The 22,988-nt window shown below is 43.6% G+C and overlaps 1 protein-coding gene across 1 annotated transcript; it reads left to right on the forward strand.

Annotated features, from left to right (window-relative positions):
• The first annotated feature begins 1,239 nt into the window (after positions 1–1,239).
• On the forward strand, positions 1,240–8,285 carry C4H11orf87 (chromosome 4 C11orf87 homolog). The gene is made up of 2 exons (XM_012773748.3): positions 1,240–1,356; positions 2,479–8,285. The coding sequence occupies exon 2, from the start codon at positions 2,740–2,742 to the stop codon at positions 3,361–3,363; it is 624 nt and encodes a 207-aa protein (XP_012629202.2). The 5' UTR covers positions 1,240–1,356; positions 2,479–2,739; the 3' UTR covers positions 3,364–8,285.
• The last annotated feature ends 14,703 nt before the right edge of the window (positions 8,286–22,988 follow it).

Raw genomic sequence — 22,988 nt, forward strand, 5'->3', positions numbered from 1 at the left:
AGCTCTCATTTCTGATGCATAGAAGGAAAAAGCAGCAATGTACACTTGCATCATTCAATTTAGCAAGTAAGTATGGTACAGGTACTGTGCTAGATTTACAGGTAGGAAGAAAACAAGACAAGGAGGGAAGAAGAAAATACGCCTTTAATGAGACACCCGAGTGCCTTCAAAAACCATACAATGACTTTAGGTACTACTCCTAGCTGTCATCTCCAATAGAAAAATGAGCACACTCCATTTCAAAGCTGGCTACTGTGACCAAATGCACTATTCGTATTTTTCCAAGGTCCCTAAACCAACAGTTGACTAGACTGCCCAGATTGAAGGAGGCTGTTGAAAAACCCTTCTGGAAGTTCTATCCATTGTGCTGAAAGGCTATTCTCACTACTACAGCAAATGCACCGAGCAGATTAATAAGAATTAGGGCCACCGAAGGAGCACTTTGTGAGAGGCACAATACTCAGAATTTTCGCAGGGCAGTTCATTCCTGCACTCTTCTGAGTAGTTACGTCTTCCTGCCTCGTACACCTTTGTATGCTTTGTGTGCTGATGAATGTCTGTAGATTGTCACACTAGAAGGGGTGTTTCATACAGTGAGTGGGTCTTGGGCCTGGAGATGAGTACGTGAAGGAGGAGAGGAGGATCATGGGTCAGGTGGTGTGAAAGATAAGTTGGAGACTCCAGTGGAGGAAAATGGTTCATTAGGATTGTTTGATTGATTCAGGCTTGTGTTTTGGGTTCTGTCACACTTCAGTTGAGAAATGTCCCCGTTGTTTCTCTAATACAAGCAGTTTATATTCAGAACCAGGGCAGCACAGAGAGGAATTGGAGGTTGGGGCCCCTCATCTACCACCGGGGAGAAAGTCTGATCTGCGCACCGAGGGGAAGTGGTTCTCTAGGGTGTACAAATGTGATCCTGGGGCCGTTTGCGAAAAGGTTGAGGGAGAGGAATCCGACAGCTGGAGAACTGAAGCTTCAACCCTTCCTAGGCAAGGGAGTGGGGAAGGTGGGTTGTTCTCAGGGTGGGGGTGGGGGCTGCTCCTCCCAGCCCCTGGGCAGGAGAAGGGCAGAGAACCGGGAGGTGTGTGTCAGAGGCTCACTCTGCCTGGACAAGGTGTTGGGGTATGAGGGTGGGTGGGGGCCTGAGGGGTGGCTTGGAGCCCTGGCGGTGGCTGCCTGACGTCACCGGCCTCTCTGGCAATAGGCTGCGAGCTCAGCTCCCTGAAGCGGTGGCGAAGGCGGCGGCGACGGCGGCAACGCGGCTCCGTCTCTGGCCCATTCACTCCGCGCCTCCTGCAGCCGCCACTGCAGCCGCGTGGCGGGGGCTCCCTCCCTGCAGCCAGCCGGCGGCCCCAGGTAAGAGACACGGTGCGGCAAAGGCTTCGGATGGCTGGGTGACTCGGCTGCCGGGCGCCAGAGGGGAAGACAGCTCACGCGGCCTGCGCAGGCACCCCCAGCGGTCGCTTCTGCCCCACCCCTGCCCCTGTCCCTGCCCCTGCCCCTGCCCTTGCTCCGGCCCGGGCCCCGGCTCCGGCTCGCTTGCGCGCTGCCTCGCTACTCCGCAGTGCAACAGTTTGCAGCTGCCTCTTGGGAGCGGCAAAAAGGCTCTGCTGAGCGTTGCGGGTCTATCCGGCTCTGGTCGGGGGAATAGCCTTGGGGCCCTTTTGGGCTAGGGCTAGGAAGGCCGGAGATCAGGTCTATTCCCCAAACTTTGCAGGCGGAAACCCTCCCCACCCCCACGCCAGTTCTAGCTCCTCTGGAAAGAAGCAGGATCCAGTTAAGTTGGGGGCACTGGGAGATGAGGAGGAAGGGGGCGTTTGCAGGAATGTGTCAGCTCAGAAAGGTGCTTCAGCTGCTTTTTCGGGGTGGGGGTGCCAGAGAAGAAGCTGGAGAAAGGATAGGGGGCGCGATCCTGCGCCTTAGCGGCAGCCCCTGACAAAGGCAGAATGGGATGTGGTGCCAGGGGTATCCCCCGGGGACCTAAGGGTTCTGACGCCGTCTGGGGTGGGAGAGTCTTGGGGCAAGGGAGGGGAGGACTGCGTACCCGGAGCCCTCTTTGCGGCCCGGAGTGGGTGTTGGGGAGGGTAGGATCCAGGCGAAGACATCCACGGAGAGGGCGCAGGAAAGAGTCGGCGCTCTGGGGAGCAGGGACTGTGATGCGAGGCGGCTGCGTGTCTGTTGCAATAATTAGAAAGTTGTGAAGGGCGCGGGGAGGCTGCCTTATCTGCTGAGTAATCTGCACTTCCGCGGTGCCGGCGCAGACCCCTTCCTGGCAAGTGGCGCGAGCGGCAGCTGGTGGCTCTGGTTCGCGGCCAGGGGCGGGCGGGCTGGATTCCGCCCGCGGAGGAGAAGACTGGACAGCGCCCAGCCGAGGCAGCGCGTCCAGAGGGCCGCTTTGCGGTGGTGGCTGATCCTCCCCGACCTCCGCACTCCCTGGAGCGGCGGCCGGGAGCCTAACCAAGCCTGTTCTCTTTGCAGCCTGGTGCCTCGGCGGAGGAGAAGGGCGCGCGGAGACGTGTTCGAGTCGGGACCGGAGAGGACCTGCCGGCGCCGCTCGCTCCTGGCCGGCTCGCTCGCCGGCACTTGCTCCTTCAGTCCTTGGCTCGCGCGCACGCCCCCTCCCGCGCCCCGGAGTAGTTTTGGGTGGCGCCCGGAGGCTCCGTCCTCTTTTTGGCTGGTGGGAACAGCGTGCCCAGAAGGGGAAGCCTAGTGGGCCCGGCCCCTCTGAGCCCAGTGCCGATGAGTGCCCGGGCGCCAAAGGAGCTGAGGCTGGCGCTGCCGCCGTGTCTCCTCAACCGGACCTTTGCTTCCCCCAACGCCAGCGGCAGCGGCACCGCGAATGCCCGCGACTCGGGTGCGGGAGGCGGCGGCGGCGGCGGCACCTGCATCACGCAGGTGGGACAGCAGCTCTTCCAGTCCTTCTCCTCCACGCTGGTGCTGATTGTCCTGGTCACCCTCATCTTCTGCCTCATCGTGCTGTCCCTCTCCACCTTCCACATCCACAAGCGTAGGATGAAGAAGCGGAAGATGCAGAGGGCGCAGGAGGAATACGAGCGGGATCACTGCAGCGGCAGCCGCGCTGGCGGGGGGCTGCCCCGGCCAGGCAGGCAGGCCCCAAACCACGCGAAAGAAACCCGGCTGGAGAGGCAGCCCCGGGACTCTGCCTTTTGCGCCCCCTCCAACGCCTCCTCCTCCTCCTCCTCGTCGTCGTCCTCTTCCTCTTCGTCCCCTGGCCTGCCGTGCCAGGGCCCCTGTGCTCCTCCGCCTCCACCGCCAGCCTCCAGTCCACAAGGAGCACACGCAGCCTCCTCCTGTTTGGACACAGCTGGCGAGGGCCTTTTGCAAACGGTGGTACTGTCCTGATTGTCTAAGCCCCACTCTTCTCCCCTTCCTCATTTCCAGCATCTTTGCCATCCTTGCTTTTTCCCTCCTTCTTCCCTTTTCCGTTTTCCTCTGGCCCCTCTGTCCTCTTCCTGGTTTCCTTATCCGCCCTCCCCTGACTCTGTTTCTCCTCCGCCGAGGCACTGTGCGGTTATTTGTAAATATCGGGCGAGGAAAGTCTCGGAAGAAGAACTAACGCTGATAATACTTTATTAATATTTATAGTAATTATTATAATACTAATAACACAATCCAAGCGCATGACAAATCACATAATTTCTCATTGTCAATGAAGGATGCATCTTCCCACACTTCCCTGTGCTCCCCTCAGTAAGGAGGAGAAACCAAACAAGCTACCAAATATATCAAAGGCATTGACCACCGGAGCAAAGGGAGAGGAGGGGGCCCGGTAATGTATATAGCTGTCAAGTTAAGGTTTAGTTTCTTTCCTTCCCCTCTGCCCCCATAAGCTTTCACTTTTCCTTTAGCTCCCCTCCTCTCCCTTCCCCATTCCCACCCTCAGCCGGGCTCAGGCAATCGAATATTATAAAGAAAACGTCTACATTGAGCACCAGGACTACAAGAGGCCACAGAGAAAGTCTCAGAAAAGCGTTTATGAGAGGTACCCCTCTCCAGTCAGTCCTTTTCTTGGTTAACCATTACTTTTTCCAGAGCAGAGCACTTAATTTACTTTTTAAAAATGTCCCTCGCTGGCCGAGCATAAGTATGTTAACATCTTTAAATGACTTAAAAAAAAAAAAAAATCTAACGCTTTCACTCCCTGCCCCGCCCCCACCTGTACACTTTGGACTTGTGACATTTTCAGGATTTACAGAGAATCCGTGAGCTGTCCAGCCAAGTCTGGTGCTGAAAATCGCCTCACTGTACTGGTTACTTCCTCTGGTTGTGCAGGCGGAGGAGGGGCTGTTTTGGAAAGTGACTATTCTGGCTTTTGGTTGGTTTCTTTCTTCTTTTTATACAATCGGGTTAGTGTGCACTATTGGTTTTCTTCTTATTAAACATTGCATAAGTTACCTTTTTGTAAAAAAAAAAAGTATTAGGTGATGTGCAGTACTGAAATTGCAGTATCTAACCAACTAGAATGTTTCCGTTTTATTTTTAGAACAAGTGCACCTTTGTTATATATTTATTATATTGGTACCAAATACAGAAGAAAACTATAGTTCTGTACTACATCCTCCAAACTGTGTATTCTTGTTCTTAATTTCCAGCTGTTGATATAATGGTTACCACTGGATGGAGAAATTCAGTGGTGCAGACCTGGCTTCTCCTGTTTCCAGAAGTGTTCTTTTGTACCTTACTCTGTAGTAGACTGTTATAAAAAGATGATGCACATGTTTTCTTTTTTCTTTTGCGAATAACAGAAACAACCACCACGACAGAAACAAACAAATAATGGATGTGCAGGAATGCCATCTATTAAAACATGGTTAATATTTAAACAGTGCCTGTAGTTCTCCCTGCATGCAGTTACCACCTGGAGGCAGTGGTGTGTGTGCTTGCTTGTACTGTATGTGTTTGGGGATGAGACTGGTGGGGATGTTGGGCAATTTGGATGACAGGACATGCAAATTTCAAGAGAAGTTAAATCAAGTAATTACTTATAAGATAAAAATGTTTGCAGCTTGTTTAGTTAGAAATCTGTGCCTGCAGCAAAGAAAGGACTCTCTTTTTCTTTTTCAGTCTGGCTTAGCTAACTTCACTGAACATATGAAAAATACTGAGAAAATAAGAAAGTGAGAGGAGAAGAGAAAAAGTTTGTTCTCACTCCTAATGCCAGCAAGGCCACCTATGTGACAAACGGAGTTTGCCTATGGCTATTGACCACTTTGTTTCCTTTGGATGGATGATAGAAGGGGCCAGAAGCATTTTACAGTCTTAATTGTATACACTGGTATCTCTGTTTGGAAACCAAGTCTTTGACAGCTATTCAAATGTTTAGGAAATGTATTTATGAGAATGATCTACACAAAGCTCAACCAAAAGAGTCCTTACTATCCTGCAGGGTGTAAGGCAACAGGGCCCCTATGAGCATCCCTCTCCCAAGTAACTAGTTTTTCTAGGTTCTGTGTCTTGGTTCTGGGAATATGTGCTCTTATCTAAAGAAAACATTACCTCTGATGTTTTTAGTCATTTAGTAAATTGCCCAAGCGCAGTCTGCATCTTTTATAAAAATAATTTAATAAACTTATTTTTAATCACCCATTAAATATCCACCCAAATACTTTCCTGGAGCACAGAGGATCATCACTGAAACATGCCATGTTGTAACATTAGGAAGACCAAGTATAACCTTTGGGTACAACATGTTAAACAATGAACCAGATTCTCTCCAGTGCCTTAGTCACTTCTTAGTAATAAGTTAAAGAGTGCATTAACTCCCTCAGGCCACTAGGGAATTCTTTAGTGCATCAAAGGTCTACACTGTACATCAGAATGACTAAGGCACTGTGAAGAAGAAAGTCCATTAATTTTTGTAGCTTACTCTCATCCAGCGGTAGCTCTTTAATACCTTATTACAGAATGACTTTCGGACTTGAAATTTGAATAGAATCAGGGACCCAGAAGGGAGCTTCCTCATTTCCAGTGAGCTCCACTAAATGCATGGATATTACTTTCCCCCTTTATTTGGGGCACTTTTTACAGTGAATAATTTCCCATTTTATTAAAGCAATAAGATGTGTCGTGAGCAGTGCTGGATGATGATTCCATTTTCTTGGTGCTGAAGCTACTCATATGTTCTTGCCTTATGAATCATAGTGCATTCAAGGCATGCAATAATAATCCCCTTCCAAGGAGCAGCCTGTATACCCTGAGGGGTAATTAATGATATTGCCCTATATTATTTTTCCCCAAAGGAATAGAGGGAGCAGAAGAAATAAAAGTATTATGTATATTGTTAAAAAGGATCATGATACTTCAAAACATGGGCACACATCTGTAATATGCTTTTATTGTGCACCTTTGAATGTGTATGCCTTTCTCCATTAATTGACTATGGTTTAATATTTTTAATAGTGCTCTATGTAAAGATGATGCAGTTTGTGAGTCAAACTTAATGCTGAGTTTAATATATTCAGAACCCTAGATTCTGGTGGTATCACTTGAGGTTTTCTATGAGATAGAAAGAGAATTACACGAAATTCTAGTAAGCCAGCCCCCAAACCAAATTATTGCAATAAGCACATATCTAAGCAATTTGTACAGACCCTGTTTAAAGCACTGCTTCTTATAGAGCTCAACTGGCAGTCTCAGGAGTTTGGGATGCTACCAACAGGGCATTTTGGTTTTTATTTATATGAAACAAAAGGTAATCTGGAAATAGCTAAATTTATTTTAAGGATTTTATTCACTGATGTCCCGTCAAACTAATTGCTTCAAACTCCTATAGCTACCGTTCAATTTCTGCACTTGCTATTCAGTATTATAATAAGGTGGCATGCTTGATTCTTATTGTTTTTAAAAATGAGAAAATTGGAGAGAAAATACTATTATGTCAAATGTATGGGACTCTGAATCTAGAAGATGTAGAAGGATATAATCTTTAGACTTTATATACACCCATAGATATGTATTTATATACGCATACATTTTGTACAAATTTACAATGGACTTTTTGTATTCTCTTTTCTGTCATTACAAGAATGAGATGGAAACCAAATAGTTGTTCCATCCTCTTATCCAGAGAGGATACTAAGAAGTCAGGTGTATGCATGTACTTATTTCTCTGGGGTCAAATCTGAATGACTTTCTCTTTATTTAAGGAAAGGGGAGAGTCTTAGTTAGCTCTGAAAATTGGTAATTAGATAAGCTTCCTTTCCTAGGTTAGTGACTCAAATGTAGCAATGATAATAAAGTTATGACCATTTCAATATGGTCTAAATATCTAGATGGAAAACAAAAATATCCAGAAGAGGTTTAGGGCCATCTAGACCAGAAACCTAGACTGTGGTTCGATTTTTCATTTTCAACCTGTATGTTGTGTAGAGATACAACTTATATCTGCATAGCTAAAGGTAAAGTAAAAATATGACCATTATCTCTTTAGTTTGATAAGTAGCTTTTGGAAAATATGGATAAATTCGCTTTAAAAAAACTTCTTTGGCATCTGACTTTTCCACCATTTCTATCTGCATCAATTGAATTAATTAGATGATGGTCAAAGTTTTATTTTTTCTATTGTGTAGACATATGCTTTAAGTGCTTTTTTGTGGATGACAGTCGAGCAATTGCTAGCTGATATTATGTGGAAGTTATAGGTTAAATTAGAACCAGAAACTTTAATCTAACCTGACCAGGCTCCTCAGGCCCATTCCCATGTGAATCTGGACTTTGAATATGAATCTGAAAAGCCACTTATTTGGGCCATTCTTTTTTGGAACTAGTGATTGTAGCTCACAGATGTTTCAGTTCATATTAGAATAAATTGCCCTATCTATAGAAGAGTATTTAATCATTGCACTGAAAATAAATATGATTCTGATTTGGTTATTTATTTACTTGGTAACATTTAAGAAACAGCTTATATGGCTTGACATTAATACTTGTTATTGTCACCAACCTAATAATACAGTTGATGCCATGTAGGAATGCTTAGCTGGGAATAAGAATTTAATTAAAGTTAAATGGAGACAATAACTTATCAAGTTGGTCCTACCCAATCGAGGTAGGGATATTTCCCCGACACTTGTGATTATTTCGGGTTGTTTCTATAGAGAGATTAACAGCAACAACAGCAACAAACAGTGACAACAACGACAACGACAACAACAGAAAAACTGACTTTTGAACTTGAGAATATCCAACAGATAGAATAAAACAGATATTAGAATTCATGGAAAATTTGTTTTGCTTTTCTATCAATAAAAGAGTTTTCTTGTTAATTGGCCTTTTGGACACTATTTCCTTATTAATTTAATTTATAATACAACAGGATTGTAAAATTTCTCCATTCCATTACCCTCAGATGCTCCAAGAAATTATGGTGTTATTTTTTAAGCTATAACTTATTTGTTCTTCCTCATAAACCAACAGCATCTCAGAAATGAGATGTGTATAATTTTTAGAATAACCCAATAAACAGTCCAGTGTAATAATTTAGCAGCAACTTTAGGCAGTTGTTCAGGCTCTTGAGGTCATATGCTTAGGCTTTCAGATTTCCTTTCTCTGCCTGCACTTCTCTAAGATAATCAGGTGTCCCTAAGCATCTGCCTCACTTTTCTTTTCTGTCTTCTTTTTCTCAAAATTGCCTCAGACTGCAAGAAGTAATATTCTCTTAATGCCCTCTTTTCTATACCTAAGACTCCTTCTACTATAGATTCCTGCTTCTGCAATGAACTTAATCTCCTTCTTAACCAGTGTCAGCTTTATCATTAACTCTTAATGGCAGTTGGACAGAGTGTAGAAAACAGAAAGATAAACTTATTGATACAGGATCCGAAATTGAGATATATGTGAAACATAGTATGCCACCATAGTAAACCTTTGTATTCCTGCAAAAGACATGTACTCATGATTAAGGTCCTACTCTCCCTTTTTCCAAGAAGGTGAGAGCTTGATTATCCTGTATTATGTCCCTATTAACCTCTGCCCTATCCCTCAAAGTTTGGCTAGAAAATCTTGCTACTGATTGACTATTTCACCTTATATCACTATTTGGCCTCTGAGAAGGCACAGCCTCTTCCCAATACAGGTATTTTACTTCACTGTACCCCTCACCCTTCAGGAGCTGCTGATTGTGTATAGGAAATTCTTCCATTGAGCTTGGATAAACGTCTAGTGGACCTTGAATACTTGGGTGGGGATGGATAGCTATCTCCATCTAAAGGCATTGGCAGATAAAGATTGGTGATACAATCCTATCTCTAGCAATGGTCCCCTTTACTCCCAGTAGGTATATATTCTCTAACCTCAGCTGTTTTGCTCAACAGAAGGATAAGTATTAGCTGGCTCTCTAATACCAGGACTGGCATGGATCCATTTCCCAACTCCTTGGATCTCCTTGAGTGGACTGACATTATGAAACATTAGCTGTGGAGTCTAGTCTCTTTTTCCAAAAGTACCATCTCCAAATATGTTCCAGGTTTGAATTGATACTGATAATATTGAATTTCTTTCTCTGAAAAAAGTGGGTCTACTTGTAAAAAATTTACAGTACAAGAAGGGGCTCTAGTGATAACCTCTCTTAAGCCCTCTTTTCTACTTTATGCTGACTATCCTCTATCTGCATTTGCAAATTCTTACTCTTCCTGGGTCATAGCCTTAACTCAGAATTTTTTTATGTTAGCCTGAGGTTTGTAATCACTCTATGGTACAAAAATTTTCTGCACACAGAACCTCTAAAATCCTAGGAAAGCCCCTGCTAGCCTCAATGCACCGAGGTGGCAAAAATACTCACCCTTCATGTACAGATTTGCAAAGCAAATGTGGCTACTCTAATTTTCCCACAATTCATCTCATCCTCCTCATAGGGAACCTATTTGCTGGCTAGTCCTTTTAAGAAAATTCTCAAATTCTCAAAATTTTCTCTTTCCTCTGCTCCTTTCCAAGGTGGTGTCTGGGTATAATTTATGTTAGCTCATGGCAGCAGAGGAGGAAGGTTCTTCAGACCTATGCAGTGTTAAAGGGGTCCTTGCTGGTTCAGCTGGAGGGTGGCCAGTCTGGTCTGCTTGCCAACCTGGTGACTGCTATGACATAGCATGTCCCATCTAGTGCCCACTGCTGTAGGCTAGGATCCTAGACATTTTCCCATTGTCTCAACATCTGAGTCTACAGTGGCTTTTCTGTTCCAACTGCAGGACTTTGCTGTTTTATTGTGTTTTAAGCATTGCTGGGCCCCCTTACCTGTGACAAATGGGAATTTCTGGGTTCCTTAATACATCCCATTCAGGTGACAGGAAACAAGAAGCCTTCTAGTAGCCTATCGCCATGGCCATCTTCCCATGGCTACTGCCTTCTTGTTGGAAAAAGGAAAGTACAGAAGCTCTCCCTTGTAAAGGTTCCCCCTAGTAGAGCCAGGGAGGTTTGCTTAAGCCCTTACTACCTGCAAAGTCCTCTGGCTTCCTGATCCTATTAGAATGCTTATCACTGGGGCCCACTCTATTGCAACTTTTTCCCAAGAATCATGGAATTTGAAGAACAAGAGCCTTAGAATACATCTTCCACAATCAGTATTTGACTTCCCTCCACCCACCTCCAAATTAATCCAGGACTAGAAGGGATAGGCTTTTCTATATTGTGCTTTAAGGACATCCTCTAGTACACTGGTACAATCAGACAGGAAGAGGTAGATTGTGGGCTTTCTGCTTTCTAAATGCCATGATCTATACACTGACTACAACTTCATAGATAAATCTTAAAATGGAATATAGAGTGTGGAAGAGATAAATGAGGCTACATTGGGAAGTGCTTCAGAAATACTTTATTAGTGGCACTTGTTTACGCCTAGCTGATTATTTAAAGTTGCATGGCAGGACTTCAGCGAGGTCTAAAAGACACCATCTCCCCATCTACTTGCCAATGTATCAACCCTTTACTTAGTGCAAACTAAGTTAAGAGCTTAGTTCTAGTGGTTTATGTTGTTGGCAACTGTCAATCACTCTTGAGAGAGATGATAGATGTCAGTAGGATTTTGTGCTGTGGTATAGATCAGCCTTTTCTAGGAATCCTGTGATGGAAAAGAGAGGAGGAAGTGTAGGTCAGTAAGTTCCAAAGGGAGGGAAGAACAAAGAAAGGAGAGGCTGAAGACTCAAGTCTCTGGCTTTTCCTTGTGGCAAAAAACGTTCCCTTATCCCCGTCACAATGTGTCCTGTTGGGAGATGCACAAAGGATAGTGATCATGCCCTATACCTGGGAATGTGGCCGGACTGTGGCAGGAGTATTTACAGAGTCTACCGTGGTTAGTCTTGGTTTTAGATTTTTAGGTACCTTCATTCCTTTGCTCCAGTAAAACTGTCCTATTACTGACAGTTGTCAATCAGCCTGCAGTCCCCACTGTCCGCCCACATTCTCATAGCTGATCCTGGCTTGACCACTGACTAGGTGTTATTAACACACACACACACACACACACACACACACACACACACACACGTATATAATCTAGTTGATGAGCTTATCCCTTTGAACCTTTCACCTCTAACATTTGAGATTATTCATTGTAAGCCAACTATATGCCAGGCATCACTTTTGGTGCCAGAAGTGCAGTAGGAAACAATATAGGCAAAATGTCCTTCCCTCATGGGAATTTATTCTAGTGGAGAGAAACAATAAACAAAAGACCTAAGTAGACTGGGTGCAGTGGCTCACACCTATAATCCTAGCACTCTGGGAGGCTGAGGCGGGAGGATTGCTTGAGCTCAGGAATACAAGACCAGCCTGAGTAAGAAGGAGATCCCATCTCTACTAAAAGTAGAAAAAAACAGCCAGATGTGATGGTGTGCACCTGTAGCCCCAGCTACTTGAGAGGCTGGGGTGAGAGATCCCTTGAGCCCAAGAGTTTGAGGTTGCAGTGAGCTATGATGATGCCACTGCACTCTAGCCCCAGGTGACAAGAGTCAGACTCTGTCTTAAAAAACAAACAAACAACAACAAAAGAAAAAACACCTAAGAAAATGATGGAGAATACTATAGGGAGAAAAGTGCTATGAAGACAATAAAGCAGGTAAGGAGGAGTGTGCTAAGAAAGAGTGTTGGATTTTAAATAGGGTGGTCAGAGATGGCCTCACTGAGAAAATAAAATTTAAGCAAAGACTTGAAGAAGCCATGCAGATGTATTGGTTAATTGACTTAAAGACTGTCTGGCTACAAGAATTTTTTAAAGCCCATTTCATCCAGGCCTCTAATTTTATAAATGAGCAAATGGAGATATTTGCTCATTTAGGAAGAAGGCAAAAAACTTATGCTTACTGAACATCGTGTCAAGTAGAGAGGCGTGGTAAAATCTGCTGCTAACCTTGAGAACCTCCTAGTCTAATTAATCAATAAATTTTAATTAGATTCAAGTGTGATAATAAATATGTGTAAAAGTACTTTGGAGCACAAACCAATTACAAACATGTCTGTGTGGGTGGGTTAGGAAAGGTTTCCCAGATGAGAAAATTTTTAATTGGCTTTTGAAGGATGTGCAGGAGTTCATCAAAGGAAGGAAAAGCATTTCTTAAAGAAGGATAAATATAAACAAAAGCACAGATGTAAGAGAGTTGTGCATTTTTTGCACAACAAAATCAAAAGCACTGATATAAAAGTGTTGTGCATTTTTGCACAACAAAAGTTATGATGTTCATACTGAAAGTTTACATCAGTCTGAAAAATAGAAGTAAGCCAGATCATTAAGGGCTCTGCAAGGGTAGCTTTTAAAGATATGACTTTTCTGTTGTCAGTAGGGAGTTAGTAAGAAATTCTGAATATAGAGGTAAATTATATATTTGGATTTATTAAAGATTACTCTGGAAGGATCAGCTTATAGAACAGATGCAATGGCGATTGAGACACCAGATAAAAAGCAACTGCAATAATCCCATGGCAAATGATAAAGGTTTGAACCAATGGAGATGGGATGAAAAATAAAGGTATACTCAAGGTCATGTTAGGTGATGGAGTTGATGTGGTTGGTGATGAATAGGTGCCTGGTGTGATGGAAAGGAAACAGAAAAAGAGAGGAAAGGGCAGACAGTAGGTTTATGCTTTATATTTTGTGGATCAGGGAAACCCTGGTTGGGTACTGCTTAGCTGTCATAACTTGGTGACAAAGTTATGCATTAATAATAGGGAGTTCAAATGGAGATCCTGAGCTTTGCTGGCACAGCCCGTGATGGGTTGTCCCTAGGTCACGTTCAGAATGTGGTGAATCCCAGTTCTATGGAACAACCTGCAATTTGCCATGCAAGCTTCAAGAAATAGCGCTGCCACTATCATGTAATTCCTGACGACTACCACTCAGTCTGCCGTGTTGGAGGAGTGCTCCATATATCTGGAAGTGCGCGTGTGTTCTGACATTGACTTCTAGGCCATTTGTTGCAATTCTGAGGTATGTCTGCAGAAAATTGTTTTATTTTACAGGATCTGCTGTAAACCCCACTTGACTCTCTTGGAATAGAGAAGTCATCAGATAGGACACTATTGACAGTGATAAGAATCAACACACTGCCGAGAAGGAACCCATGGTGTTGGTGAATCTGTTTAAAAAACCAACACAGCCAGTCATGTAGGGAAATGGCCTGGGTTCAAATCTTGGCTGTGATACTTGGTAGCTGTGAGACCCATAGAAGTTCCTTCACGTCTCCATGCTTCAGTTTTATGAAGGTTTATTGTGTGGCTTAAATGAGAAAATATATTCAAAGGTCTAACAACAGTATGGTAGCTTCTGTTCTTGCTTCTTTTATGAGGCTTGGTTGGGGAAGGGAGGGAGTAGTTTTTTGGTAGATGACTAGTAGCAAACTCATGTTCTTTGTGCTCTAAGGTCACATTCCAGTCTCTAGAAAGGTACCTGGTGGATAATAGTTATTCAATAAGAATCTTGTTGAATGAATAAACAAAGGAATGGTTTGAAATTCATGCCTGATGAAGTACTTTGGTACTACTGAAAAAGTATGCTTTCCAGAATAACACCAGTACAGAAAACCAGAAAGCAACAGCATATATGTTAGTCACCATTTCACTTCACTTCTGGTTAGCAATAAGGAGTGGCATCATTGGGATCTTTGGCATTGTTCAACAAGCTATAACATCAAATAAATGTTTTAAGGATACAACACTCCTCCTGAATACCCTAACCCTACCCCCTGCTTGCCTGAATAGCTCAGCAAAGCTTGCTTTTAGGACCTGAGCCTTAATACTTCTCACAACTGGCACAGGAGCAGTGAGTCAACCATAGAAACCAAAGCCACTTGGACATTTGGTGAAAAAAGAAAGGATCCGGTCATCAGTTGGTCATCAAGTCTTGTGCACAGAGGGAGATGCTAATAAAGAAGGCAGGACCCCTTCTCTCAAAGAGCTTATGACTCAGTTAGGGAGGCAAGACTTTCAGAATGAAATAATACGAGGAAACCAAGTTGAAATGACAATTAGGAATAAAATTAAACCCAAGCTGCATGAAAACAAACGGATCCTTAATAAGGCAATCTTCTTCTACTCTCATATCCAGAAAGGGAACCACAGGATTGTGCCTACCTAGAGACAGAAAAATCTGAGTGTGAAAGCACCATTTGGAGTTGAGGCAAAGAATAACCAAAATCGGCTTTGTCCCTTCTGACTGGAAAGCATGTCACTGTCCTTCAGTGGTTATGGGAATTACTGGCCCCTGGCAGAATTGCTATAACTCGTTGTTCCTCTTTTTAATCCTTCCACCTACCCCAGGGTGCTCATGTGCTCTGCAAACTGCTCAGTGTCCCCCTCTATGACCCACTCCCACTTGAAGCTCTGCCTCTCAAAGTTGCACTTTACAATTAGGTCCATTTTCTCTCTTTGAAAATTCAAAATGAAAGTGTGTCCCCGTCATAATAGCATCTGTGACCTACTTCTTATCTTCCCAGGACCATACTCTTTGCAGTATTGAGCATGTATATTTGGCATTACTCCCCAATAACAGCCTATAATGATTTAAGATAACATTCTCATTTTTTTTTTCCACAGAAGCCTACAACATTTCAGGTAGGGAGGGGACATTTCAGGGCAGAGCTTTGAGTACAAGAGTTGACCTTGGTACCCTTCTGATCCTATCAGTGGAGTAGCCTTCCACCTACTTGACTCTGCCCTCTGCAGGTGAGATCTAGGACAGGTTAAGACCCATAGAGTCCTCAAGTCCTGAAAAAGCTGTGTCCCCCCCTTCTATCCCCATCATGTGATTTAATAGAAAAATAATACAAAATTATAAAATAAGGGAGGAAATCCACTAATAAAGATCTGACTTTTCCCATGGCAACTATTTTAATGCCTTGTGAAAATAATAGTTACTATTTTTTCATGCTCAGTTGGCCTCATGAGAAAACCAGCTAGCATCAAACAGACCTCATGGAGTAACTTAGCAGCTTAGCATCGCCTTGACAAGGGCCGATGGCCCCTATTATGACTCAGGGGCTGGCTGCTGAAAGTTTTATCAACCAGTCCTCTAAACCTGCTGGGCTCAGGCCCAAAGGAAAGAGTGTCTTTGGTGACACTCGGCCCCTACTGTACAAGGAAGAAACACTGGGACCAAAGGGTCTTTTTAGGCCTGTTGGACACTGATTTCTACTCTCATCTTTGGGTTTAGGGGTCACCTTGGCTATGTGGAGCATAAGAGCATGCGCAGTCCCACAGCATCTGAGCAGCAGGCGCTTTGCCTCTTTGGATGCCAGAGCTTCCTCGGGAGCTAGTCCAGAGCTATCAGTCTTCTCTGACTCAGGCTGCCTCTGGGTCACACCCCCCATGGGTATTGAGTGGAGTCTGCCCAACCTTCATTGCCTTTGCAGGAGGCCACCTGCACAAGACAAAAAAAAAAAAAAAAAGATTAAGGGCAAAATCTCCAAGAAGACCCTGTTTCAACCCAGCTGAATAACACTGACTTTCATTTTCCTTATTGGAAAGCATTAGCATCATTGAAAGAAAGGGGCACTTCAGCACGTATGATGGACTCTCTTACCCAGATACAAGGTGAGTGCCTTTGTTTGCATCTGTTTTGAACTCAGCTAAGATACCTGAGTTAACACTCAGAGAAGAATTTCAGGGTTTATTATTCCTATTTTACAGATAAAGAACTGAGGCTCATGGAGATTAAGGGATTCCCCAGGGTCATCCAGCTAGTAAGTGACTTGGTCTGGATTTGAATGACGATTTGACTAACTCCAAATCTCCTGCTCTCTCTTCTCCATGCCACTAGACCAAAACGCCATTCCTGTGACTTTTTATTATCAATTTCAAATAAATTATTTCCATGAGACTGTCTAAGCACCCTTTGAAACTCACCTTAGGAACAAAGAAACAAAACAAAACAAAAAAACGTAGGTAGCCTTTTAGAGCACTTTGTCTCAAAATGCGTTCTCAAGGGCCCATTTATACCAGAATCTGAGGTGGCAGTGGAGAAAGGAGGGAAGATTGTCAAGCCTATTAACTCCGTTGGTTATCTGGGCCTGACCCAATATTGACTGGATTTAAATCTCTGGAGAGAGGTCCCGGGAATTTGTATCTTTAGTAAATTTCCCAAGTGATGCTGATGCAAACTGAAACCACTGTTCTACAGGGATATCTGATGAGGAAGAATGAGGATCTTGGATAAAGTCTAATTTCTGTACATTTTATCAATGTTTGTGTGGGAAACAGCCTATTTTCAGGATCCTATTGCGTGCATGTGCTGACTAACTACTTATTGTACTTGTGGAACCGAGATGTTGTTTGTGTACTAACATGTATCAATGAAATTGAATGGAATGACCCAGCTTTTTGAGCCTCTTTTTTTTTTTTTTTTGGTTGATATGAAGAAAACCAAAAAGCTCATGTCCCTCAGACCCGACTGTAAGATTCAATAGATCTGGCAAGGTCTCTAGTTCCAAAGACAAGTAATTAGATTTATGCAGATTGGATTGGCCCTGCAATGCAGAAGTAATAGCCCCTGAAACAAACCCAAAAGCCACAGCCACCCACCAAATTGCATAAAATGGAGCGGCGGCCCAGAGATAATACCCTGGTGTCCCAATGCAGTTAAATAAAACGCTACCAGTGTAGCCTAGCTGGCATCATAATCGATCTCCTGGACTGAAGAAGGTCATTTGCTATATCAGAAGCACTGTCAAAATTGTTCTTTCTTAAGGAACCAAATACGAAGGAAAAAGAAAAAAAAATCAAATATGGCCTAGGAAGGCGGGGCCGTAGCTACCATGTGTTTAAACCAGAGATCTGAACTTGCTCATTTAAAAAATGATATAAATAAAGCGATTGGAAATGTTTCGCTATCATTTATTTAATAAAATATAAGCTGCCTAAATTGTGCTAGGAGCACTAAATTTGTTAGCTTTTCAGTCTTCACAAAACTCTGTGGAATGCGGATTGTCCTCACCCATGTTTTGCTGATGAGGAAACCGGCTTGGAGAAGGTGAGCTTCTTGCCTGTGGCCACATGGGGAATGGCAGGGCCCATCTGGCCCTGGAGGCCTGTGCCCAGCGCCACACTGTGTCCCTCTATCCGGCAGACACACTGTATTCCTGCATAGTACCCACTTTCCCATCTAGTTTCTTTGCTAACAGCAGGGCTATGACTGACTGCTCCAGAATGCTAATTTTTCTCTCTGTGGTTGGCTGCTTCTCTGAATGCTGTCACTGATCTCTCTTGCCACTATTTTGAAAATGGCCTATAGCAAGGGGTTCAAAATCCCTCCCAGCTCATTTACCCCACCCATTCTTATTTTCTGGTGGAGAAAGGACCCCCAAATGCAGACAAGGCATTTCTGAGTTGCATAGGGTATGGTTAAGAGCCTGGGTCTAGAGTTAGAGTCCCTGCTCCCAGGATGTACTGGCTGTGTGAAAGTGATTTGGGGCAGGTTACTTAACCTCTCCATTCCTCAATCTCCTAATTTGTAAGCTAGATATGAGGGTGAAAGGGTAATGAATATATACTTAGAACTCTGACTAGCACAAAGTAAATGCTCTATAGATGTTGTTGTATTTGTTGTTGTTAAAGTTTTGTAACTGGAGATTTTGACCCCAGCTATCTGTTAATTTGTAATAGTACCCAAACAATCCACACCAAGTGAAGCCAACAGTAACTGTTAGCGACAAAATAAGGAAAGATCCAGTGGCTAAGAGTGTGGACTCTAAAACCTGACTATTTGTCTTCAAATCTTGGCTTGACACCCACTAGCTGTGTGATTTTTGGGTGACTTGCTTCACTCTTCGTGCCTCAGTTATCCCATTTGAAAAATAGTGACAACAGGAATGCTATAAAGATTAAAAGCAAGTTAATATTTCTAAGTGTTTACAAATTGCCTGTCACATCGTAAGAACTGCCAAAATGTTGGTTGATAACTAACTTCAAATAACCCTTTCTTGAAATTGTGGCTTTTTTAAACGATCTTTTCTTTGTGTGTGGCCACTGTAGCTTTGCCAGGTGTTAAAGCCAGACTTGTTGGCAAATTCTGGTAATGGCTTAACCTCAATATGTAAACACCAAATTTTAATAACCCTTAGACTAAAGGCCTCAGAGGCTTACTCGGTCATACACAAAAATGAAAATTGATGCATCATGAGAACTGAAAAAAGGGCTTACATTTTTGGATCTGTTCTCTAACCATCAAGAAAACTTTTCAAAGGCCACAGGTTTTACTTTGAGGAACTCGGGCCTGTGTGAACTTCCCCTGACAGTGTCAAACCCCACTTCCCACCCTGGGAAACGTGCAGGGAGGGCAGCACCGTGTACAGCTGCCCACGGATGGATGCAAGCAAGGCACTGCCCATGGCAGCCCTGGAGAGAGCATCCCTTGGCAGTACTTGAAGCCAGTTAAATGCCCAGCGGAGCTGAGCACGTGGGTGAGCACGCCTCCAGGACACAAGAAGACATATCTGATGGTGCCAAGAGCTTAGACTTTGGAGCCCACCAGGCTTGTATGAAGCTCCTGCTTCATCACTCACCGGCCATGGGACCTGGAACAATTTACTCAGACCCTCTGAGCCTTTATTTTCTCGACCTTAAAATGGGGATAATGATGCTTACTTACAAAATTACTTTGATATTTTAGTAAAAAAACGTATACAATGCATCTAACACAGAAACTGAGACTTAGATTGTGCTTCCCCCATCAACAACAATAGCTACCATTTATTGTGCATTTGCTAAGGACGCAGGCATTATGTTAGGTGCTTAGGATGTATTATTTCCTTTTCTCTCCACAAGGTCCTATGAGATAGGTTTTATTAACCTTTTTATCTATAGATGGGGAAACTTAGGCTTAGCAAAGTTAAAAACACTTGCCTAAAGTCACATGGCTAGCACCTGGGGCAGGTGTGGTTTGACCCTGGGTTTGTCTGAGTCTGAACTTGTGCACTTTCCCACTCCTTCGATGCTACCTTCCCTTCTCCATCTCCACCTCTATTTTGCTCCAATTCCTTTAGCCCATCGAAGCCAACCATATGGCATTAGAGAACACTCACTCTTAAAGTAAATATATAGATTGCAATATTCGTTATCCAAAAATGTAGCCCATGCTACTTGTTTATCCTCAGGACTTTAATAAAGGCCAAGGCTCTGATAGTAAACAGATCAGAGCCAGGCAGTAAACCTGACTGACCTTGTTTGATGCAGTTTATCTTCCAAAGGATGATGCATTTGGGGGCCTGACCTTCAGCTCTTCCTATCTTACAGTCCTGAAATAACCTGCTCCAGAAAAAGCAGGCTGAGTTTTACTGTCGCGCAACCAGTTTGGAGGAATTATTAATACATTGGCTTAATTTGGGGCATCTCATTAAAATTCCAGCACAAGATCATCAAGTTTTCATTTATTTTCCCTCTGAATGAGGTCCCCAAACACCTTCTGATATCTTATTGGCCATGTTAACACCTCCTTGATTTCTAATGGTTCCTTCTTCTATTAGTAAATGTAAGGCAGGCTAATGGGCCTCCAAGTTTGGAACATAATGCCATTCAGTGAAGCACCGGTTTTACAGTTTTACAGGAGTGGCTCATTTGAGCAAGGAATCCTCCTAAGTCCTAAGTCATAAACCTCACCTACCCTAGCTTCGGAGTGGGTCGAGCAAATAAAATGTCAGCAAAATACCCCATAGTATTGACAAAGTTCCCTAGTAGGATTCAGGATGCAAGACATTTCCCTTAGACTTGAAACCAGAATGAAGTTGGCATGCACAGGACACATACTTACACATACATGTGAGATTTTTGCGCTTTGGGTCAGGAATACCTTTATGCAGAAAAGAGACTATTGTCTTCTAAAGGGATTGGGTATTTATCCTCCCACTCTGGAGGTAGGTAAATATTACTGACATTTTACAGAGAGAGTCTTAGGAATGGTAGATATGCTACTAAATATGGATCACCACTTACTGTCCTAATAGTCTACCACCTCTGGCCCCAGTGAATGGGTCCAATATACCAATACGAGCTGGGTATGTGTATCTCAGTAGCCAGCAGCAATCCACTGTAATTGCTTCAAGCTGACTCTGACTGACTTGCTCTGCTCTTTCTCACTTCTCCCACTCTTGTGCTCACAACGAGCTCTGTGTTGGCTGCATACTACGGCCCCTGCTCTCCCTTCTAACATTTGGCTCCATGACCCAGTTTTAGTTTTGTTATTTATGGCAGATGCTGTCAGTTCCTTTCCATATCCCTTTGATATTCATATTCCCTTACATGTGGATGCTTCTAACTGGAAGCACTGCAGCTCTCTGCCCAAGTGCTTTCTCAGGCTGCAGGAGCAAGCTGAGCCTTCTCCCACAGTAGGCAGAGCCCTAGGGAGGTAACCCCTCTTTGAAGAAACCAACCATCGACAATGACAGATGGGAGTTGGTGTATAAATTTCCCAGCTTCCCAGCTTGTCTCTAGAATGAACTGATCCTGAAATGTGTTTTTTATTCTCCCAGAGACTCTCCCTGACTCAGTTTTTCCATCCGTTACTGATACTTCCTAGAATCACCTCCTAAACAAACTAATTCTACTTATGTTCTTGTCTCAGGGTCTGCTTCCTGGAGCATGCAACCTACAATGTTATTATCCCAGTTTTAGACATGAGCCTCCTCCAATACATGAACTTACATCTGAGTCTTGAGACCCAGGGTAAGAGATACTGAGCCCTTAGGTCCTACCACAGTCTGATAAGAAATGCCCCAAGTAGACCTGATCCTCACCCAGCCTTCTCTAGGCAGGAGGGGCTTGAGACATTATAGGTAACTAAATTGATGTGGAATTTTATTATTTGTGACAGTGAGTATGTTAAGTAGAAAGTTTGTGAAGAACTTTCCCAAATTACTTGGTTGTTTCAGTCATCCTTTTATATAGCCCTTGCATGGTATATTCACTTCTAAAACTACTATAGTAGTTAATATCTTGGGTTCTGGAGTAACATAGAACTAAGTTCATTCAGACTCTGACTCTTGCCATCTATGTGACCTGGAGACAAAGTAACTAACCTCTCTAGATCACATTTCTTTTACCTGTAAAATGGGAATAATAATAGAACCTACCTCAGAGAACTGTAGTGAGATTTCAATGCCTTAATAGTAAATAAAGTCCTTCATAAGTATTAGCAATCATTATTATTATTTCCTAAGGCATATATGCTATAATATGTCCAAAGGCATTAAATAAAGTATTATGCACTATATTTTAAGAAAGAGAAAAGTTCATCAGGATAAACACAACTGCAGAATTCCTGCTACCTAATAAATGGAATTGGGGGGGGGCAAAATATGATTCCTTTGGATTAATGCATCGCTCCTTGTTTTAAGTATGGTTTCCTAGAAGCCTGACATGGCATCGTTATACAAATGATTTTTTGCAGGAGCATGCTCGGGCGAACCTTTAAGGAGTGAGGGAAGCAGGATATGGCAAAGAAAGTAGCTAAGCAAATATTCAACTGAGCCTAGAGCTCAGCCTAATCCCCTGTCTCGGATAGCTCTGGAGTCTGAATGGCTCTTCGAAGTTATTCCACCTTGAGGCAAAGGGTAGCCTGTACACTAGTTGGGCCCTGTGTGCGGTACGCCTCCCTGGGGAAGGTATTTCCAGGGGAGGTGGCTTTCATTTGCTGAATTCAATTCTCAGCAGAAAGGTGTAGCTGTGAACTGTTAGCAGCCAACATTCCAGTAGCTGGGGAACGTGCCATGTTTGCTAAAGAGGATCTAAGTGGGGCTTTGCAGTGAGCACTGCACTTCTCTATTTCCATAAGATGTACAGCATATTGATAACAGCAGAATTTTCCAGTCATTGTTGCTGGTAGTTAGAAAACATTCTGTTTCTTGGTCAATTGGTAGTGCAAAGTATACCAGTAGTCTGCTTCCACCCTCGCCAGGCCGGAGGGGCATGAGGTCTTGCTGGCCATAGTGGTCATAGGCTACTATCATGGCAGACTTGTATAAGCACCTCTCCCTCTGGCATCTCCTATAACTTCTTACTAATCTTGACAGTTCTGAATTTGCTCTCAGATCTCATCCGCTCAGCATTTCTGCATTGAGAAAAGTATTGGGGTAGGAAGGCACTTCCACTGCATGGTGGGTGTCCATGAAACCCACCAGCCTGTTTGTGGACAGACTACCCATGCTGCACAGCAACATGTTTTGGATTCAAGAACTAAAATCTTGGAATCACCTCATCCTCTTTTTGAAAAGTTATTTTATAGTAATCTTCGCCTTCACACCCATGGCCACTCTCTGTTTACTGGTGGCTCACAGAGTTGGTGAGAAAAATGAGGTAATGGGAGAACACAGGGTTAATAATTAGAATGCCTGGGATGTGAGTTCTGGGATTCCACTTGCCAGTTGTGTGAGCCTGAGCAAATCATTTTTCTGTTGAACCTCAGTTTCCTTTTATTATAAACTGGGTCCCACACAGGATCATTCATTGTATGATCAAGTGAGAAAACATACTAAAGGACTTTATAAAACACTGCCCATGCTAAG

Source organism: Microcebus murinus, chromosome 4, assembly GCF_040939455.1.
Source record: "Microcebus murinus isolate Inina chromosome 4, M.murinus_Inina_mat1.0, whole genome shotgun sequence".
NCBI classification, from domain to species: Eukaryota; Metazoa; Chordata; class Mammalia; order Primates; family Cheirogaleidae; genus Microcebus; species Microcebus murinus.

What these genes read in the sequence shown, in the direction of transcription:
- C4H11orf87 (XM_012773748.3), top strand. Translation starts at nt 2,740, where the DNA reads ATGAGTGCCCGGGCGCCAAAGGAGCTGAGGCTGGCGCTGCCGCCGTGT.